Source organism: Notamacropus eugenii, chromosome 5 (genome assembly GCF_028372415.1).
Source record: "Notamacropus eugenii isolate mMacEug1 chromosome 5, mMacEug1.pri_v2, whole genome shotgun sequence".
Taxonomy (NCBI): Eukaryota; Metazoa; Chordata; class Mammalia; order Diprotodontia; family Macropodidae; genus Notamacropus; species Notamacropus eugenii.
The window spans coordinates 202,152,317-202,174,073 of NC_092876.1; the positions used below are offsets into that span (position 1 = coordinate 202,152,317).

Consider the following 21,757-nt stretch of genomic DNA (forward strand, 5'->3'; position numbering starts at 1 on the left):
GAAGATTTAGTTCTGTCCTCCAGTTAAGTTGGTCTTCCCTCTCACTTTTCTAGATGGATGCACACACATCCCTCGTCTTTCCTGATCTAGGTTTATAAATGATTTCACCCTCCTTATGCATCAGTTACTTCTCGGAGAAGAGTAGTGAGATGAAGATTAACAGGTGCTTTTTCTTCCCTGCTCTTTTGTCGCCAGTAAAAGATCCGTCTTTCCCCTCTCCCTGAGGTTCCTTGTCAGGGTCTCCAGAGAGCCTGGTTCTCCCTGTCCTCTCCCCTGGCTCTCCCCTGGGTATCATTTTCTCCTCTTCCAGATCATGGTACTAACCTCAACACCAAGTCTCGGGATATGGGATGGGAGGGGAGAGGAAGAGAGGAGAAGAGGGGAAGGCGGGGGCTCCCAGGTAATTATTGACAGACTTGCCCACTGAGGGAAGCAGAGGTGGGCGAGACTGTGGAGAAGGCGCGGAGCGCGTGGAGGGGCGGGGAGGGAGGCAGGCGGGAGCAGTGATAAAGGGGTCCGGCCTGGGAGCTAGGGCCTCACATGAGTGCTCCCCTGCTACCCCGCAGGTAAGATGAGCCCCCACGCTCGGGCCGGGGCCGCCCCGCCGCGGCTACTTCTGCCCCTGCCCCTGCTGTGCCTGCTGTGCGGCTGCCTGCGCGCTGATCCGGGGGATGGCGCGCAGACTTGGGTCCGCTTCGCCAGAGCTCCATCGCCCGAGGTCGCGGGCTTCCTCCACGACACCTTCCCCGACGGCTTCCTCTGGGCAGTGGGCAGCGCTGCCTACCAGACGGAGGGCGGCTGGAGGCAGCATGGCAAGGGCGCCTCCATCTGGGACACCTTCACCCACCGCCCCGCTGCGCCCCCAGGGGACCTCCTGCCCCAACTCTCAGCCCCGTCCCACTCCTGGTCCTCCCAGCCGTCTCTGCCGCCGGCTCTGTCCCGTCCCGCCACGGGGGACGTGGCCGGAGACAGTTACAACCATATCTTCCGCGACACCGAGGGTCTGCGCGAGCTCGGGGTCACCCACTACCGCTTCTCCATCTCGTGGGCTCGCGTGCTGCCCGGAGGTGGCGGCGTGGGCGCGGGGCCCCCCAACCTCGAGGGGCTGCGCTACTACCGGCGCCTGCTGGAGCGGCTGCGCCAGCTCAGCGTGGAGCCCGTGGTCACCCTGTACCACTGGGACCTGCCGCAGCGCCTGCAGGACATCTACGGAGGTTGGGCCAACCGCACCGTGGCCGACCTCTTCAGGGACTATGCCGAGCTCTGCTTTCGCCACTTTGGCGGCCAGGTCAAGTACTGGATCACCATCGACAACCCCTATGTGGTGGCCTGGCACGGCTATGCCACAGGGAGGCTGGCCCCTGGTGTGCGGGGTAACCGGCGGCTTGGCTACCAGGTGGCCCATAACCTGCTCCTGGTGAGTCCCGGGGGGAGTGGGGTGGTGTCAGTCCAAGGAATCATTGCAGGACTGGAGAGGGAGGGAAAGAGGGGTGAGCCAAGGAAGGTGGAGTACAGGGACCGCGGGACCTAGAATTCAAAAGGACTTTAGGCGTCATCTGGCCCAAATCCCTGATTTTACAGGTGAGGGCACTGAGGCTTAAAGCGGGGAGATTGGCCTAAGGTCAGCTAGTTAGTGACAGCTGGAGAAACGAGTCGGAAAGGGACTTCGGTATAGAAGCAGGGTAAAAGAAGGCAAGTGTCCCAGATGTTCCTATCCGAAAGGAAAGCTAGAATAAAAAGTTGTGGAGGTGTTTGAGCCAGGCACCTGAGGGACAAAATTATTCATAAAATTAAGAGAAAGATCTGAGAGGCGTCTAATCCAATTTGGTCTCTTTATGAATGAGAAAAGTGAAGTAGAAAGATCACCAATTTAGCAAGCATGAAAGCTGAAATTTAAACCCAAATTGTCTGACTCTATTGATAGGAGTTTGTCTTTCCAGTGTTCTTAGCCCCCTCTTTAGCAACCCAGACTTCGCATAACGGGTACTAAATTAGAACAGGGAAGGGAAGTAGTGAATCAGGATAAGTCAGAATGAATGTATGGGATCATAGGATTTAAACTCAAACAGACGCAATGACAGTAGTACTACTACTAATAACAGCTGGTTATTTGACCTCCTTTGACTCTAGAGATTATCTACTTTGGTACCCGATGGCTCAGTAAGAGGTTTAAAATGCCTTTCCTGGTAAGAATACTTTTGGGATCACCTTGAATTTGTGTATTGAGCAAGTCCTACAGGTTTGGGAGGGGTTTGTGGGTCTTTTTTTTTTTGTTTGGAAGTGTAGTTTGTTTGGTTTTTTTTACTTATTTAGTGATTGGAGAAGAAAGAGGAAGTCCACTAGACACAAGTTTTTCAGAAGCTATTCAGATAGTCAGTAACCAGTCTTTTATATAGTCGATGGTTATGAGGTGAATTAAATGTTGTCAGTAAGGGCAGGATACGCTGACCCTTCCAAGAAAAAAAAATCACTTTAGCTAAGTTTTCTTGTGCATACAGCAAATAAAATACTTTCAAAATGACATCTCTGGGTCAAATTGTACTTGAAAGTATCACCTGTGGCAGAGTGACAGAACTACTTGAGTTACCATTCCAAATATCTTTTAGTTCAAAATTTCATAGAAAATTTCAAAACTAGGGTCAAAATGTACATTGTGTCTTTGTATCGTACTATGATTGTTGATCTATACATTTGTTTCTCTGCAGCGTCTTCAGTTTTGAAATCTTCCACGAGTGAAATAAATCTTATTAACTCACTACCTGATAAAATTAGTTTTAACAGTAAGTTGCATAAAATTTTAATGTAAAAATGCTAAAAATACCACAGTGGAACAATGGTTGGTAATGGACTAAGCATCATGATCTCTTTTGCTTTTTAGGTAACATTTAATCTTTTATGGTAGTAACTCTCTCATGAAAGGTTTCAGCTCATTGAAATAATATTGATTAGCTGCCTAGAGTTTCTACAAGTACTGTTCTTTTTTTTTGTTTTACAAAAATATCTTATTTGCATTTTACATATTTGTGAAAGTTATTTAAATAGTTTCTATGTAAAATTTATGATGAAAACTTCTTGTTTTAATGACTTTAAACATCTACATATTTTGACTAGATTCTAGATAAAGAACGCTAATAAAAACTTTTTTACCCAAAATGCTGTTTAGAACTAAAAGTGAATCAATTCAGAGATATAGCACTAGGCTATCACAGAGTTGAACTGATAATGTTTATAAATTATAAAGTGATATTCAGTTTTTAAATAATGGTGAAATCAGTCCCTTAAAATCTGTTCTTCATAGATGGCACTGTATAGTAAATAATGTTGAATATATTTGTGTATCTATTGAATTTTTTGGTGTTGATATACCCATTCTGTTGCCATATCACTTTAGAGAAATTATTTGCATAATTTTTTGGTTTCTCCATGGAACACCAGCCAGAGAAAGGATGTGAGGACTACCTACTTCTTTGTTTTTGTTTGCCATTGGAGAAAAACCAAAAACCTGAACTCAGTGTCATAGCTTAATGAGGACTGCTTTGAATGTGATATCATTGAGCGATATTATAATTAAATTATCAAATTCAGACCAAAAACAAAAATAGATACTGGGATAAATTTTAAGGACATAAGTAACCATTCTAGTGACCACTTGAAGCACCATACTTTGGAGGACCACAGCTATAGATAAGTATTTCAGCCTGCATTTTTAGTGTCTATTTTTTCATATGTACAGAAATAGTATCATCTTCATTGAAATAATGCCTATTCCACATATAAAACAAGGAATTTTGTCTGGATCATACGCGTAATTACACATTCTACATTTACAGTCATCTAAAAGTATTGGGTTCTTATATGTACCGGCCAGAGTTCCTCATTTCCCCCTTATTATTAACTTCTTTACTTGCTCTTGTTTATGAATACTTTACACAGAAAAAAATGACAGAATAACAACATTGCTCTCGTTGAAGTAGTGGACTTTGCAGCTAAAGGAAATTAGTAACAGATAAACCCCTATTTCTGCTGATGTTGCAAGTAGAATGTTAATAGCTATAAAATATTAACAATTCGAGCAGAGTTTGAAATATAGCATCTTTTCTTAAAGAGAAATTGGCACATCTCAGATATCTGGAATATTCTAATTATGTAATTTCTGGGAGGATTTCCTTTGGCAAAATTTGAATGGAAACAAAAATTTACTTTTGAGTCATAGACAATAATTACATGTGATGGTATAAATTATGTCTGTGAGAATTAGCCATAGAATAATAGATCTGAAGGTGATGGTGTCCTTATTTTTTCACACATCTTTTAAGTATGGGAAAAGATAAAAAAACCCTTTCTCTTTCATGTTTGCAGATTGAATGTATGTTCACTGGTATATATCAAAAAGAGAATTGTTTTTAATTCACTCAAAAGCACAAATTTCCAAGAGTACTGATCAATTAAAGGCAACATGGAAAGAACAATTTTTTTTCTAGCAATTTTGAATTATTTATTCTTAAATTAGGGAGGTCATAGATTATATTGGATAGTGAGCTGGCCTTGAACCCAAGAAATACTTGGGTTACCAAGCCCTGCCACTGATCCAAACAGTTAACACTCTAAGAGACTTCTGTTATAGAAAAGGTCCTGCCCTGGATTGATAGAAGAAATTTGAAATCACAGGGTCAGTCCCTATCTTTTAATCTTGTATGAATTTATTTTTACACCCTGGGCATATAGAAGTATGCTAATTTTATTTTTGATCCTACCCTATTCAGATTACTGACATGTTTTACTTAAAACTGTCAATGTAGGCTCAAACTAATATTTTGATGATGAGTCTTTTAAAATTTTAAACTTATTAATTATTTTTTCCTTGTTTGCTTACTAATTTATTTCATAAGCTAAATCCATCTTTAAATAAATGGATTTAGACTTCTAAATATTATTGTGTCTTTCTTAAATTTTTAATACCATTTTATCCTTCTCAAACTATGGCATGTAAGTTGGCCACTAGTATGTCAGTCCTTTGTAAGTAGGATTGTTTCATTCATTGTATTTGTATCCCAGTGCTTGGCACATAATATGTGCTTAAGAAATTCTTTTTGATTGTTGATTGATCCAGTGAAATTCAATTGAAACCTGACAATTGGTAAGTAGAGGTAGGATTCCTCACTATCACCATGAACAAAAAAGCATTTATTTCCTATTTGGAGGGTTGTATTGGATGATGTGCAAATAAAGTCTTGATCTTAAACTTTTGGAACACACTGCATTGTTAAATAGACATGGCCTGTAACTTCTGGAGTAAATGTTCTCAACCTTGTTTGTGTCATGGACTCCTTTGGCAGTCTGGGGAAGCCTCTATAGATCCCTTCTCAGAATAATGTTTTAAATGCATAAAGTAAATACATAACCAATTACATTGAAATACTGTCATCAAAATATTAAAGTCAAATATATGATATAGAAACATGTGCTTTATTAATTCAGCAAATAATAAAGACGTATTTAAAATATAGTTGTCTTGAGGAGAGGGAGGAGAAGGAAGGAAGGAGAAAAGTTTGGAATTCAAAACCTTTCAAAAAATGAATGTTGAAAACCGTGCAAGTAATTGGAAAAAGCAAAATGTTATTAAATAAAAATTAAATTAAAAAATTAAATATCGACAAGTCAAAGGGTCTATTACCTAAAGCATTTTAAAAGTAGTGAAGATAATAAATAACAATTCAATATAGTTGCATATATACATATATAGACACACTATGCACATATATGCGTATGTATGTGTGTACATATATATGTGTATATGTATACATATATATGAATGAAAATAACTGATTTCTATTGGTGAAAAAGTCACAGGTACTGCTAATATTACTGTGGTATGTTACCTACATTTATAATGGAAGAAAATGCTAAATTTCAAATAAAGGTTAGTGAAAGAAAGGTGTTATCTTCGTTTTCCATCCAAGTTCATAGATCCACCGCAGTCTTTCCAAGGACCCCTAAGGAATCTGTGGATCTCAGGTTAGGAATCCCTTGTCTAGAACTTAGATCATATCTCTACACAGCCATTGTATTAGAGGCACAGCTAATAGAATAATTTTAACTCTGTATGTGATTGAGAAATAATTTGCATCGATTGTTAAGATGGCTAGAGAGAACAGATCAGAGTTGTAATCTGTTTATTTTGCCAATGGAGACATTCAATCTTCACTACAGTAATCATATTAATTACAGATTCCAATTTGCTTCTTGCTTTAACCACTCTACATTATTGATTGCTTTTAGATTATGGGTTTTGTTTTATTTTTCTCTGCATTAGTTTTAGCCAGTTTGCATTTTGGATTTGGGATTTTAATTTCCATTTGCCACCATCCCACTGGATTTCATATTAAGGCATTCCTCTGATTTGTGTGTTATCTTCTATTTTGAGGGGTAGTATGGCATAATAGGTAGAGTGATGGATTTTTTCAGCAGGTATCTTGGACTCAGGAATACCTGGATTTAAGTCCTCCCTCTGACATTTGGCAAACTTAAAAATCACTGTAGTCATTTTTAGGGCATGCCCAGACAACTTTATAAAAATAAACATTGCAGAGTTGTAGATTGGTTGTAACAGTTTCTGCACCCAAGAGTTCCCCATTCTAAAACCAAACCAAAGCAAAAAAAGCTTGTTTTAATACAGTCTGGCAAAGTGCCACAATCCTCACTACCTGAAGATTTTTGGGCTATGTGAATGTGACCTCTTCCTCCTCCCCCATTTTTAATTATGTCCAGTCTCTAAGTTTTTTATATAGATAGTACCAAGCCCAACACAGAATCCTGCAGAATTTGGTTCTATCATTTTAATTTCAAATTTGCCTGGTTTAATCAAATCTAAATTATATCACCATCTCTGTAAATCTACTCGTCCTTTGATATGATCATTGTTGGATTGGTAGGGCTAACCAGGAAACCTGAATTTTGATTATGGAGATTCTTAGTTAATTCATTATGATTGATAAGTCTTCGGAAAGCTTGATTATGAAGACTCATGGCATCCAATGAATAACTCTGACTGCCACTAACTAGAGTTGGCATGACTGGGCAATATTGGAAAACTGTCTTTCCTTCCGCTAGAAGCCTTCACAGTAGCATTCATGATGCCTTACAACAAAGTAAATATCTACATACCGTGATGAGTGGGATTTCCTGGCACTAAAATTATGTGCATTTGCAAAAAGCAATACTTAAGAAGGTCTTTTATTTTACTATTATTTCATTTCTTACTTTTATTTGACCTGATCCTACTTCTGACTGCTACAGTCACTGGGTTCACCTCAGGAAACTACCAGGAACAACCTAGGTGTAATGGGATTAGCTTGGATGTTTTTTTTTTTCTTAACAACTTTTCATGAAACACCAACAGTGTCCTCTAAAATATTCCATGGTAAACCAAGGGGAGCCTCCCAGACTGATATTCATTTAATTGGTTTATTTTGCTTCCAGAGTACCATCTTGACGTTTCTACTTTATCTTTTTTTTAAAAAAAAAGTCTTGAGTAGTTTTTCAAAATGAAATATATCATCTGAATACTGTAGCAGTGATTTTATTCCACTTAAAGGAAATGATAATTTTTGTCTTCCAGTCAGTTTATTTTTAAGTCATAAAGGAAACTTAGGAATGGGCAAGAATATGTCTTTGGGAAGAACAAAAGGAGGAAACAAAAATGAATTACTCAAATGTGTATTGATATTGAGACACTCTGAGATTCCTCAAACTCAAATTATAGTTTCATTCTATTATGGCACAAAATGACTTGCTAGCAGTACAGTATGTATAGCCTTTGCATTTTCTATCCAAAATATACTAATCAAATCCATTTCTAGTGTGCAACTAAAGAACTCATATGACTACAAATTGGTTCCCATTAATTTTTCCATGCTCCTCCTTTCCCCTGTAAATTTGATGTCTTATTTTTCACATTTTCACAGATAAGCTAGAAGTTCCACAAATCACAGAGATGAAGTTTGCTATCAGGTGTGGACTTTGCAGTCTGGTTTTTCAAGGCAACAGAATTAGCAATTTCAAATGATCGCTCCCTTTTAGCCCTAAATCTATAACTTTTCCAGGGGACTATAAATTCCTTGAGGTCAGGGAGACCTGCTCTGGGGGAGCATTATCCCAGTTCTCCCAGCACTGGTGCATCAGGTCCACAGAACTGAGTTATATCTTTTCCTCAGAGTTGGGGGCTAACCCTTAGGAGCTATGAGGTTCTTCTAATGCTATCAGCTCAAGCTTTAATGTAATGTAATGTAATATAATTCCATTATAAGTATCATTTGCCAGTATATCTCCAGAATTATTTAATCAATGGATTTTAACTTGATATCACTGATAAGAAATTAGCATCAATTAGTTTTTTTTTGTTTTTTTTTTATTTTTTTAATGTTTAACAATCACTGCCATACAATTGCGATTTTATCCCTCCCCACCCACCCCGCACTCCCCCCCTCCCTCCCCACGACTGCATACAATTCTGTATAGATTCTACATATACTTTCCTATTGAGTATATTTTCACTATAGTCATGCTATGTAGTCAGACTAAGATAAATGAAAGAATCCGTATAACAAATCAGAACATGATACACAAACAGATACACATACACAAACATGATCTGCTACATTATGTGAGTGACTTCCATATTTCTCTCTCTGAGTGTGGAAGGCATTTTGCCTTGAGGTCCACCATTGGGATTTTTTTTTTTTTTCAGAAGTTCTTGTGTTATTACAAAAATCTAAGTCTACCAGAAAAAACTCTCACACACTGTGGTTGTTGCTGTGCATAAAGTTCTCCTGGTTCTGCTCCTTTCACTCAGCATCAGGTCATATAAGTCCTTCCAGGCCTCTCTGAAGTCTTCTTGTTCATCATTTCTTATGGCACAATAGTACTCCATTACATTCATATACCATAATTTATTCAGCCATTCCCCAATTGATGGACATCCCCTTGACTTCCAGTTTTTGGCAACTACATAGAGTGCTGCTATAAATATTTTTGTACATGTGGGACCCTTTCCCATTTTTATGATCTCTTGGGGATATAGTCCTAGTAGCGATATTGCTGGGTCAAAGGGTATGCACATTTTTGTAGCCCTTTGGGCATAGTTCCAAATTGCTCTCCAGAATGGTTGGATGCGCTCACAGCTCCACCAACAATGAATTAGTGTTCCAACTCTCCCACATCCTCTCCAGCATTTATCATTTTCTTGTTCTGTCATGTTTGCCAATCTTATAGGTGTGATGTGGTACCTCAGAGTTGTTTTGATTTGCATCTCTCTAACCAATAGTGATTTAGAGCATTTTTTCATATGATTATAGATAGCTTTAATTTCTTCCTCTGAAAATTGCCTGTTCATATCCTTTGACCATTTATCAATTGGGGAATGACTTGTATGATTATACATTTGGGTCAGTTCTCTATATATTCTAGAAATGAGGCCTTTATCCCCGAGCTTAGCTGTAAAAATTTTTTTCCCAATTTACTACATCCCTCCGGATTTTGGTTGCATTGGGTTTGGTTGTGCAAAAACTTCTCAGTTTAATGTACTCAAAGTTATCCATTTTGCATTTCATAATGCATTCTATCTCTCCTTTAGTAAAGAATTCTTCCCTTCTCCATAGATCTGATAAATACACTATTCCTTGCTTCTCCAGTTTATTCATGGTATCAATCTTTATACCTAAATCATGTACCCATTTGGACTTTATTCTTGTGTACGGTGTCAGGTATGGGTCTATGCCTAATTTCCGCCACACTGTTATCCAGTTTTCCCAGCAATTTTTGTCAAACAATGAGTTCTTATCCCAGAAGCTGGGGTCCTTGGGTTTATCAAACAGAAGGTTGCTATATTCCTTGCCTACTGCATCTTGAGTGCCAAGTCTATTCCACTTGTCTACCTCTCTGTTTCTTAGCCAATACCAAGTGGTTTTGATAATTGCTGCTTTATAGTACAGTTTGAGGTCTGGTAGCGCTAGGCCACCTTCCCAAGCATTTCTTTTCATTAGTCCCTTTGATATTCTGGACCTTTTGTTTTTCCAAATGAATTTTGATATTATTTTATCCAGCTCTAGAAAGTAATTGTCTGACAGTTTAATTGGTATGGCACTAAATAAGTATATTAATTTGGGTAGAATTGTCATTTTTATTATATTAGCACGGCCTACCCATGAGCAACTAATGTTTTTCCACTTACTTAAATCTGACTTTATTTGTGCAAAAAGTGTCTTGTAATTGTGTTCATATAGTCCCTGGGTTTGTTTTGGCAGGTAGACTCCTAAGTATTTTATACTGTCTACCCTAACTTTAAATGGGATTTCTCTTTCTATCTCTTGCTGTTGAACTTTGTTGCTAATATATAGGAATGCAGAAGATTTGTGTGGGTTTATTTTGTACCCTGCAACTTTGCCAAAGTTGTTTATTAATTCTAGTAATTTTTTACTTGAATCTCTGGGATTCTCTAGGTAAATCATCATATCATCTGCAAAGAGTGATAACTTAGTTTCTTCTTTGGCTATTTTAATTCCTTGGATATCTTTATCTTGTCTAATTGCTACAGCTAACATTTCTAATACCATATTAAATAATAGTGGTGATAATGGACAACCTTGTTTCACCCCTGATCTTATTGGGAATGCATCTAGCTTATCCCCATTGCATATAATGCTTGCTGAAGGTTTTAGATAGATACTGCTTATTATTTTATGGAAAGTTCCCTTTATTCCTACGTTCTCCAATGTTTTTAGTAGGAATGGATGTTGTATTTTGTCAAAAGCTTTTTCTGCATCTATTGAGATAATCATGTGGTTTTTGTTAGCTTTGTTGTTGATGTGATCGATAATGCTAATAGTTTTCCTAATATTGAACCAGCCCTGTAGTCCTGGTATGAATCCTACCTGATCATAATGTATTAATCTCGTGATAAGATGCTGTATTCGTTTTGCTAAAATCTTATTTAAAATTTTTGCATCTATATTCATTAGGGAAATTGGTCTATAATTTTCTTTCTCTGTTTTGTCTCTTCCTGGTTTGGGTATCAAAACCATATTTGTATCATAGAAAGAATTTGGGAGGACTCCTTCTTCCCCAATTTTCAAGAATAGTGTATGTAGTATTGGAATTAACTGTTCTTTAAATGTTTGATAGAATTCACTTGTGAATCCATCTGGCCCTGGAGATTTTTTCCTAGGGAGTTCATTGATGGCTTGTTCAATTTCTTTTTCTGAGATGGGGTTGTTTAAGTATTCAACTTCCTCTTCTGTTAATCTGGGCAATTTGTATTTTTTAAAATATTCATCCATCTCGTTTAGATTGTCGAATTTGTAGGCATAAAGTTGGGCAAAGTAGTTTCTAATTATTGTTTTAATTTCCTCTTCATTGGAGGTGAGTTCACCCCTTTCATTTTTAATGTTAGTAATTTGGTTTTCTTCTTTCTTTTTTTTGATCAGATTAACCAAAGGTTTATCAATTTTATTAGTTTTTTCATAAAACCAACTATTGGTTTTATTTATTAATTCAATAGTTTTCTTTATTTCAATTTTATTAATCTCTCCTTTGGTTTTCAGTATTTCTAATTTGGTATTTACTTGGGGATTTTCAATTTGTTCTTTTTCTAGCTTTTTCAACTGCAAGCCTAAGTCATTGATCTCCTCTTTCTCTATTTTATTTATGTAAGCATTCAGAGATATAAAACTTCCCCTAATAACTGCTTTTGCAGTGTCCCATAAGTTTTGGTATGTTGTCTCACTATTGTCATTCTCTTGAATGAAGTTGTTGATTGTTTCTATGATTTCTTCTTTAACCCAATCCTTCTTTAGAATTAGATTATTTAGTTTCCAATTGATTTTTGGTTTCTCTTTCCATGGCCTTTTATTACATGTAATTTTTAATGCATTATGATCTGAAAAGGATGCATTGATTATCTCTACCTTTCTGCACTGGATTGTGAGATTTTTATGTCCTAGTACATGGTCAATTTTTGTAAATGTTCCATGTACCTCTGAGAAAAAGGTATATTCCTTTCTATTCCCATTTAATTTTCTCCAAAGATCTATCATATCTACCTTATCCAGAGTTTTATTTACCTCCTTAACCTCTTTCTTGTTTATTTTGAGGTTGGATTTATCTAGTTCAGAGAGGGGGAGGTTGAGGTCCCCCACTAGTATAGTTTTGCTATCAATTTCTTCCTTCAACTCCCCCAACCTCTCCTCTAAGAATCTGGATGCTATACCACTTGGAGCATACATGTTTAGTAATGATATTGCTTCATTGTCTATGGTGCCTTTTAGTAGGATATAGTTTCCATCCTTATCCCTTTTGATTAGATCTATTTCTGCTTTTGCTTTGTCTGAGATTAGGATTGCTACTCCTGCCTTTCTTACATGAGCTGAGGCACAATATATTCTGCTCCATCCTTTGACCTTTATCCTATGTGTATCCCCCCGTTTCAAATGTGTTTCTTGTAAGCAGCATATTGTTGGATTATGGCTTTTAATCCATTCTGCTATCCATCTCCGTTTTATGGGAGAGTTCATCCCATTCACATTCACAGTTATGATTACAATCTGTGTATTTCCCTCCACCCTCTTTCCCACCATTTGTGCTTTTAACTCTCCCATCTCCCTTCCCCTCCTCAATAGTATTCACTTTTCTCCCCCTCCTCCTGCAGCCTTCCCCTCCTTCTTTTAGCCCCCCTCCCTTTTAGTCCCCTTTACTCTTATTGCTTCTTTCCTCCCTTTTAGCCACCCTCCCCTTTCTTCCCCCTTCCCCTCCTACTACCTATAGAGCTAGTTAGGATTATCTACTTAAGATTATTGTTCCCTCCTTTGAACAAATCAGATGAGAGTACCTCTCAAACAATGCTCATCTCCCTCCCCTCCTTCCCTCTACTATAGTTTTGTACTTCTTCCTGTGATATAATTTGCCATTTTCTGCTTCCCCCTTTCCACACCTCCTATTACATTCCCTTCTCATACTTAAATCATATTTTTGACATGACATCATTTACTTTATGCCCGTTCCCTCTACATATATCCCTTTTATCATAATAGCTGCACAGTTCTCAAGATTAACAGGTATCATCTTCCCTTATAGGGAGGTAAACAGATTGCCCTAATTGAGTTGCAAGTTTTTGTTTTTTCCCCTCTGTTTACCTTTTTATGATTCTCTGGAGACCTGCATTTGAAGATCAAATTGTCTATTGAGTTCTGGTGTTTTGGTCAGGAAGCTCTGGAAATCCCTTATTTCGTTGAATGACTTTCTCCTTGCCTGAAATGTTATGCTGAACTTTGCTGGGTAGTTGATCCTTGGTTGGAGTCCCAACTCCTTTGCCTTATGGAATATTGGGTTCCAATTCTTTCGATCTTTTAATGTAGAAGCTGCAAGGTCCTGTGTGATCCTGACTGTGTGACCTTGATATTTAAATTGTTTCTTTCTGGCTGCTTGTAGTATTTTCTCCTTCACTTGATAGCTCTGGAATTTGGCAACTATATTTCTTGGGGTTTTGAGTTTGGGATCCCTTTCAGGTGGGGAACGGTGGATTCTTTCGATGACTATTTTGCCCTCTGAGTCTAGTACTTCTGGGCAGTTTTCCTTGATGATTTCCTGGAAGATATTGTCCAGACTCTTTTCTTCATCATGGGTTTCTGGCAGGCCAATAATTCTTAGACTTTCTCTCCTGGATCTATTTTCCAGGTCAGTTGTTTTTCCAATTAAATATTTTACATTTTCTTCTATCTTTTCATTCTTTAGATTTTGTTTGACTGATTCTTGTTGCCTCATTGAGTCATTAGTTTCTACTTGCCCAATTCTAATCTTGATCGTATTGTTTTCTTCAGTTAGCTTTCACATCTCCTTTTCCATCTGACCAATTTTTCCCTTTAAGGAGCTATTTTCTCCATTTAATTTTTGTACTTCTTTTTCCATTCGACCAATTTTCCCAGTTAGGTTTTGGGTTTCCTTTTCCATCTGATCAATTTTCCCTATTAGGTTTTGAGCTTCCTTTTCCGTTTGATTAACTCTTCCTTTTAGGGAATTATTCTCTCCAGTTAATTTTTGAACTTCCTTTTCCATTTCTTCAATTTTCTTTTTCAGAGTGATGTTCTCATCAGTGAATTCTTTTTTTATAGTTTTAAAATCATTGGCCAGTTTTTCTTTTATATCCTTCTTCAGGCGTTCCAGGTAATCTAGTTGTGCTTGCGAGAAATTCATAGTCCCATCTGAGGTTTCAGATGGAAGTACAGTCTCAGCTCTGACCTCTTTGGTGTTTGTGTTTTGGTCCTTATCCCCATAGAAAGATTCTATGGTTTTTTCACTTTTCGTCTGCTTTTTCCGATTCATGATGTTGGCTGAGTGTTGTAGCTTTTGGTTCTTTCAGTCAGAAGATACAGATCTTTTAAGTTGAGTTGATGTTTGTCTAGGCTAAAAGCAGGCTTTTTTTGTTGTTGTTGTTGTTGTTTCCCAGATCAACGCTGGGGTTAGCTTGATAGGTGTGTGGGAGGGGTGGTCTGGTCTCAGGATATCTCCTCAGCTGACCTGAGGCAAAGGCAAGGTCAGGGGATGGTGATCCCAGCTTCCCTATTGTCTTCCCTTTTCCCCTGGAGGGCTGGGGCACGCCTAGAGGCTAATGCATGTTCCCGCCCCTCCTGGGGCTCGTCTCCCGGGCTGAGGCTTGCCTGGGTCTCAGTGCGAATTTTCTCTGCCCTGGGTCGTCTGTCCCTCCAGATAGCCTCCGCCACCGTAGGAAGAATCTCCCTTTGCCACTTTTCCAGCCTCTGGTGTTATGAGACCACCAGCCCCCTTCTGCTGTTCCCACTGATCCAGGATTAATCTGGGGAAAAATTTTATGGTTCCCTCACGGTCATCGGGGGGGGGGAGGGGAGAGCACTTACTGATCACTCCGGCATCCCAGCTCCTGGATGTTCAAGTAGTGACCCACTGAAGTCCCATCTTTAGGCTGAAGATTTCAAGGGCTGTTGCGCTGATATCGTTGGCTCGGCTTGGCTTATCTCCTGCTCCGCTGGTCTCGCACGCCACTCTCGGGCCCCTCGGGTCCCCTCCGCCCTGCCGCGCCGACCGCGCTGCGCTGTGCGCCGGGGTCTTACCCCCGCGGAACAGATCCCTCCCGTGGACCCTCCAGTCCAGCCTGGGCTCCGAATCCGTCAAAGTCCGTCTCCCACTGGATTCTACACCTCCAAAGTCTGGTCAGACTCTCCCCCCAGAGATATCCAGAGGAGTTTTTCCAGGAGCTTAGGTGAGTCGTTGCTTTCACTCCGCCATCTTGGCTCCGCCCCCAATTAGTTTTTACAAAGGAATATTTACTGAGAAGATATAACGAACAAAAGTACAATATACTTATACTTCTCCCACCCTGCCCCCAAACCAAGGCCCACATTTACCCTTTATTACATTGGTTCCTAGGAACAATTGGTTGACATTTTGCCATTTATCCCAAGTTCACTTCCTGATTTGGATAGACCCTGAACAAATCACTCCCTGTCTCAGCAAGTGGATAGATTCATTTATGATCAGAGTAATGCAGGTTGCTCCTTAGGGATGCATTTGTTCTTAGCCGCAGCAACTCTAGCAGTCTCTGTCATGGACTCCCATGCTGGACCTCTGTTGACACCTGAGATCTTTCAAAGATGAGAAGGTCACAGCCTAATCCATTTCGGCTTAATAATCATTCACCTAAGAGCAGAAGAGAACAAAGGCAAAGAGGCAAAAGAAACAGAGGCGCCCTGTGTTCATGGCCACGTGGCGGTTTGGGAGAATAGACTTCTGGTGCTATCTCTTCCCCTGCCTAGAGGTTTACAACTGTCCTTTCCTTGATCACCACCAGGAAAGGGAGCAATTGGGTTCCTCCATTGGAACCTTTTTTATGCACACTCAGTTCCCTTTCAACTGTCAATTGAAAGGCTTTATCACACAGTAAATGGATAGGAAATAGTCACAGAATACCTGCACATACTCTGAATCAGGAATGGGATCCCTCCATCATGTATCATTGTGCATTCCTAGAAGCAGGATCCTAAAGCAGTCATGTGGGTTGGCAGCAAGAAGGGTACACTACATTGAACATGCTCAAAAGACTGGTTCCCTACTGGCCTTTCCATCATTTGTATCCCCAGCTACCTTCCATACTGCTTTGAATACAGCAAGTGCTTCTTTTGTTTTTAGGTTTTTAAAATTAGTTTGTTTTCAGTTTTCAACAATCACTTCCATGTGTTTCAAATTTTCTCCCCCTCCTTCCCCAAGATGACATGCAATCTTATATGGGTTCTATATATATATTAAACATATTTTTACATCAGTCATGTTGCATAGAAGAATTAAAATGAATGGGAGAAACCATGAGAAAAACCTAAACAGTTCTGATTCTATAATTCTTTCTCTGGTTGTGGATGACATTTTGCATCAAGAATCCTTTGGAATGTTTTCATCCTTGCATTGCTGTGAAGGGCTGAGTCTATCGGAAACAGTCCTCACACACTGTGGCTGTTACTGTGCATAATGTTCCCCTGGTTCTGCTCATTTCACTCAGCATCAGTTCACATAGGTCTTTCCAGATTTTTCTGAAGTCCTTCTGTTCATTATTTCTTATAGCACAGTAGTATTCCGTTACATTCATACACCACAACTTGTTCAGCCATTCCCCAACTGATACGCATTCCCTCGATTTCCAGTTCTTGGCCACTACAGAAAGAGCTGTTATAAATAATTTTGTACATGTGGGTCCTTTTCCCATTTTTATGATCTCTTTGGGATACAAAGGTCTTAGAAGACCTTTGCTGGGTCAAAGGGTATGCACATATTTATAGCCTTTTGGGCATACTTCCAAATTGCTCTTCAGAATGGTTGAATCAGCTCACAGCTCCACCAACAATGAAATAGTGTTCCAACTCTCCCGCATGTTTTCCAACATGTGTCATTTTACTGTTTTGTCATGTTAGCCAATCTGATAGGTGTGATGTGGTATCTCAGAGTTATTTTGATTTGCAACTCTCTAATCCATAGTGATTTAGAGTATTTTTTCATGTGACTATAGATAACTTTAATTTCTTCCTCTGAAAACTGCCTATTCATATCCTTTGACCATTTATCAATTGGGGAATGACCTGTATTTTTGTAAACTTGACTCAGTTCTCTATATGTTTTAGACATGAAGCCTTTATCACACACTAGTTATAAAGACCCTTTCCCAGTTTTCTGCTTCCCTCTTAATCTTGTTTGCATTGGCTTTGTTTGTGCAAAAACTTTTCAATTTAATGTAATCAAAATTATTCATTTTGCATTTCATAATGCTTGCTCTCTCTTGTTTGGCCATAAATTCCTCCATTCTCTATAAGTCTGACAAATAAACTATTTCTTGCACTCCTGATTTGTTTATGGTATCACAACCTTTACACCTATATCATGTACCCATTTGAACTTTATTCTGGGATACAGTGTCAGGCATTGGTCTATGCCCAGTTTCTACCACACTGTTTTCCAGTTTTCCCAGCAGTTTCCCAGCAGTGAATTATTATCCCAGCAGCTGGGGCTACTCTGTTATCTTTGAAACATTGTGGGCAAGAGAGGTACTACAGGATTAGAGGACGAAATCCCAATTTTCAAAAAGGGGATGAGAATGGAGTTCTCAAACTATCGGCCAAAGGGTGTGACTTGGATTCTGAGAAAGATTTTGGGACTCATTTTTAAATGGAACATCTAGGAAAGGAAACTAAAGTCAGAATGACTTCTAAACTGGAAGATCTAATATATTGATACATCAGGTGAATGTTATAGACATAGTTTATCTAGATTTAGTAAAGCATTTGACAAAGATACTTGTGCAATTCTTATGAACAAGATGGAGAGATGTGGGCTGTAAGATAGTATAGTTAGATGGATTGAAAATAGCCTGCATGAGTAAATGAGATTTCCAAGGGTGATTATGTAGGAAAAGATGACATTTAGTAGAAGGGTGGTAGGAAAATTGGCACAAAAATACACTATTATTGGTGGAGCTGTTAATTAGTCTAGCTAACTATTTTGGAAAGCAATTTGGAACTATATTTAAAAATTCATTAAATTTTGACCCAGTAATACAATTATTAAACCTATACCCCAAAGAAATCAAAGAAAGAGAAAAATGATCTGAGAAGGGGCCAGCCATCTCTACCAACTGCCAATCAATTGCCACACACAGGAGAGGCAAGCCAGCTTTGCTTGTAGCAGGAAATTATCCTGAAGGAAAGGCAAGAAGGCAACATGTGCCAGAAGCCAAACTATGATCATCACCACAATTGCTTTCTCTCCTCAGACCATGATGGAGGCAGCCCAGGCCCTTGAACCCGAGAGCCTTAAGAATAACCTACTAGCCTCAGCTATTATTTTAGGAACCCATCCCTGTGAAGATGCAGCTGCTGTTGAAAACTTAGAAAATAAAGATCTTACCACTAAATGTCATGATACTTTCAAGTAGTTTTATGTTAGAAACTGATAATATTTTATTACTGGATAATATTAAATTAATTAAATGAGAGGCATTAACATCTGCTTTCCCACTGCACTCTGAGGATGGTGGGACTTTTTACATTTGACTTGCAGCTAACACTTTTCATGTGTATTGTCTCTTCCATTAGAATCTGAGCTCTTTGGGCACAGGGAAGGTCGTATGTTTCTATCTGTATCCCTGATGCTTAGCACAGTGCTTTGCACATAAGAAGTAATAAACACTTCATTCGCATGTGTAAAATATTTATGGCATCTCTTTTTATTGGCAAAGGACTGGAAACTAAGGGGTTGTTCTTTAATTGGGAATAGTTGAACAACTTATTCACATGAATTTAATAGAATATTATTAATGCTGTAAGAAGTTAAGAAAGAAATCCTCTCAGAGAAACTTGGGAAGATTTTTATGAATTATTGCAGAGTGATGTAAGTAGAACCTGAGATGAAAACGTAAACATTTACAGAATTGTAATGAAAAATAACTTTGAGAGACTTAAGAATTCTAATCAATGTAATAGTCAGCCACAGTACCAGAGGATCAATGATTAAGCATGCTACCCATTTCCTGACAAGAGAGGTGATGAAATCAAGATGCATTGTGAGACTTGCATTTCCAGATACAATCAACCCACACTAATGCACTATTGATAGAACTGTTAGTCTAGGGAATTAGCTTTTCTTGATTGTGCCTACTGCTTGCAGGGGTTTTAGTTTTCACTGGGGAGAGGAAAACTACCAATAGGGTTACCATTTAAGAAAAGAGAGTGATTGAATCATTTTTAAAAAAAATCTACAGAAGAGAACATCAAGAAACACAGAGAAGTGGGATATTTTTGGAAGTTTCATGTTGAATTTATTATATATTTCAAAGGAAAAGCAAGCTGCATGTAATAGATATTCATAGTTTCACATACAATTCTCTTTGTTATAATTTCCATAAAAATGCTTATTTTATGTGATTTTAGTTAGGTTCAGAGTAAAAATAAAATTTTGAAAAGATATTACCAGGGACGACAGTATAGACCCAGGGGTTCTATAAACTTGGATGGGAAAAATTACATCTTTATTCTTACTGACTTCTAACTGAAATTTAGCATTTCCTTCATTTATTTAAAATACTCTGAGAAGTGTTCCAGAGGCTTCAATTTCAAAGGTCAAGAACCCTGGTGCAGAATGATTAAAAAAAAAAAAAAAGAAACTGTGGCCAAGGAGAGATCCTTGGGGGTAAACACCCAGAGTAATAGGAGAACAGAGAAGTCTAATGAATGAAAGAAACCATGGGATTTGATATTTAGAAGGTCAATGGTGACCTCAAGAGAGGTAAAATTTTTGTAAAGGGATTATTCTAGAAGCTCAATTGCATTTACATAGACTTATTTCTCCTACTAGATTAAGCTTTTGGAAGGTGAGCATCAAATCTCATTTATCTTACAAGCACATATAGGTTCTTTATGAACGTTGTTGAATAAAAGAACTACATTTTCTCTAGATTTACACCTGACTGAAATAGATAATCATTTCCTAAATATCAGATGCTTCATGGGAGTAGTGCCTAGAAGCGTTGTTGTGTCCAACTCACAGAAACATACACACGTAGAACTCAAAGCTTATACAAGATCTGATGATGAGTCAGCAATGTCCCCTTAGCCTCTTAAACAGTAGCGCTTTTTTAAACTTGTATGATTACAATGATGGAATAATGTCATTTTAGTTAGAAAGGATGTCAAAGAGGGAATGCCATGTATTGGATGAAACATTGAGCTTGGAAGAGATCTGGGCTTGGGTTTGAGTGCTGCCATTTTCTCTGATTTTAAATGAGGCGCTGGTTCTTCCCCACTCTTATACCCATGTGAAAGAAGAAAAGGTAGCCTGTCAACTATGATTCACTAATCATCTACAGTGTGCCAGGCACCAGCAGACATGTCAGGGATATGCTAAGCATCTAAGCCTGAGTTCTGTCTAGTTCCTCGTGTGACTCTAATCAGCTTAGGTCTGTTATCCAGTCTACAAATACTTGTGGGGAAATCCTCAAGTCTCAATTCTCCCAATATACATAGATATAGCTTTCTAGCTGTGTTGTTGTTGTTGTTGTTGTTGTTTTTGTATAACAGAAAGAATATAAAAGTGGAGTCACATGAAAGTAAAATAATGGAAGAGAACTCAGCATCGATATGGAATGTTGTCAGAATTCTGAATCTTAGACCAGGAACTAGGTACTGTTATTAGACACCACTGTAATAATTCTATTTGTTCTGCCTCAATAGAAATACTTTGGACCTGAATAACCACCCATACTATGACACCTTGGTGCTTCCTTTTATACATTGTCCATGATTATTTATGATCCCTCAATGTGAAATTACTGGCAGCTATCAGTTCTGGTTGTTTTCCTTTGTTCTCTAAGAGGACCAAAATGACCACCATGATAAAGTCAAGTTTCCGTGTGTCTGACTGTGGCTGATCAGACCAATACAAGCTTGGAATGCTCTACCATAGATGGGCACAGATAGTCCATGTGAACATTTGGGGAAGATACTTCAAATTTGTGCATCCTACGTTTCCTTTGTGCTGTTTCAATTCTGCTTTGCTCATAGAGCACAGCACCCTTTATGATGTGGGCACACCATATTGAGCAGTCCTGTGCCAGTACCTCCCAGGTTGCACAATTAAATCCAAAGTTCTTGAGAGAGACCTTGAGAGTGTCTTTGTATCGCTTCTTCTGACCACCATGTGATCGCCTGCCCCATGTGAGTTCTCCATAAAATAGCCTTTTTGGCAAGCATACATTTTGCATTCGAACAGTGTGGCTAGCCCATCAGAGTTGCACTCTCTGAAGCATAGTTTGAATGCTTGGCAGTTTAATTCAAATGCGGACCTCCATGTCTGGTACCTTATCCTGCCAGGTGATCTTCAGAATCTTCCTAAGACTGTTCAAATGCAAACGATTCAGTTTCCTGGCATGGTGCTAGTAGACTGTCTGTGTTTCACAGGCATACAACAATGAGATCAGCACAACAGCTGTGTAAACCTTTAGTTTGGTAGTCAGTCTAATACCTCTTCTCTCCCATATATTTCTTCAGAGCCTCCCAAACACTGAGCTAACTCTGACAATGCATGCATCAACCTCATTGTCAGCGTGTATATCCCTGGAAAGTACACTACCAAAGTAAGTGAACTTATCCACAGCATTCAAAATTTCTCCATTTGTTGTAACTGATGGTTCCATGTATAG

At 38.7% G+C, this 21,757-nt stretch overlaps 1 protein-coding gene across 1 annotated transcript in view; it reads left to right on the top strand.

Moving 5' to 3' along the window:
* The first annotated feature begins 273 nt into the window (after positions 1-273).
* Positions 274-21,757, top strand: part of KL (klotho) — a 64,230-nt gene continuing 42,746 nt past the window's right edge. Inside the window, exon 1 of the mRNA XM_072616413.1 lies at positions 274-1,417. Within this exon, the coding sequence (XP_072472514.1) occupies positions 572-1,417 (846 nt within the window). The 5' untranslated portion in view covers positions 274-571. The remainder of the gene's footprint in view (positions 1,418-21,757) is intronic.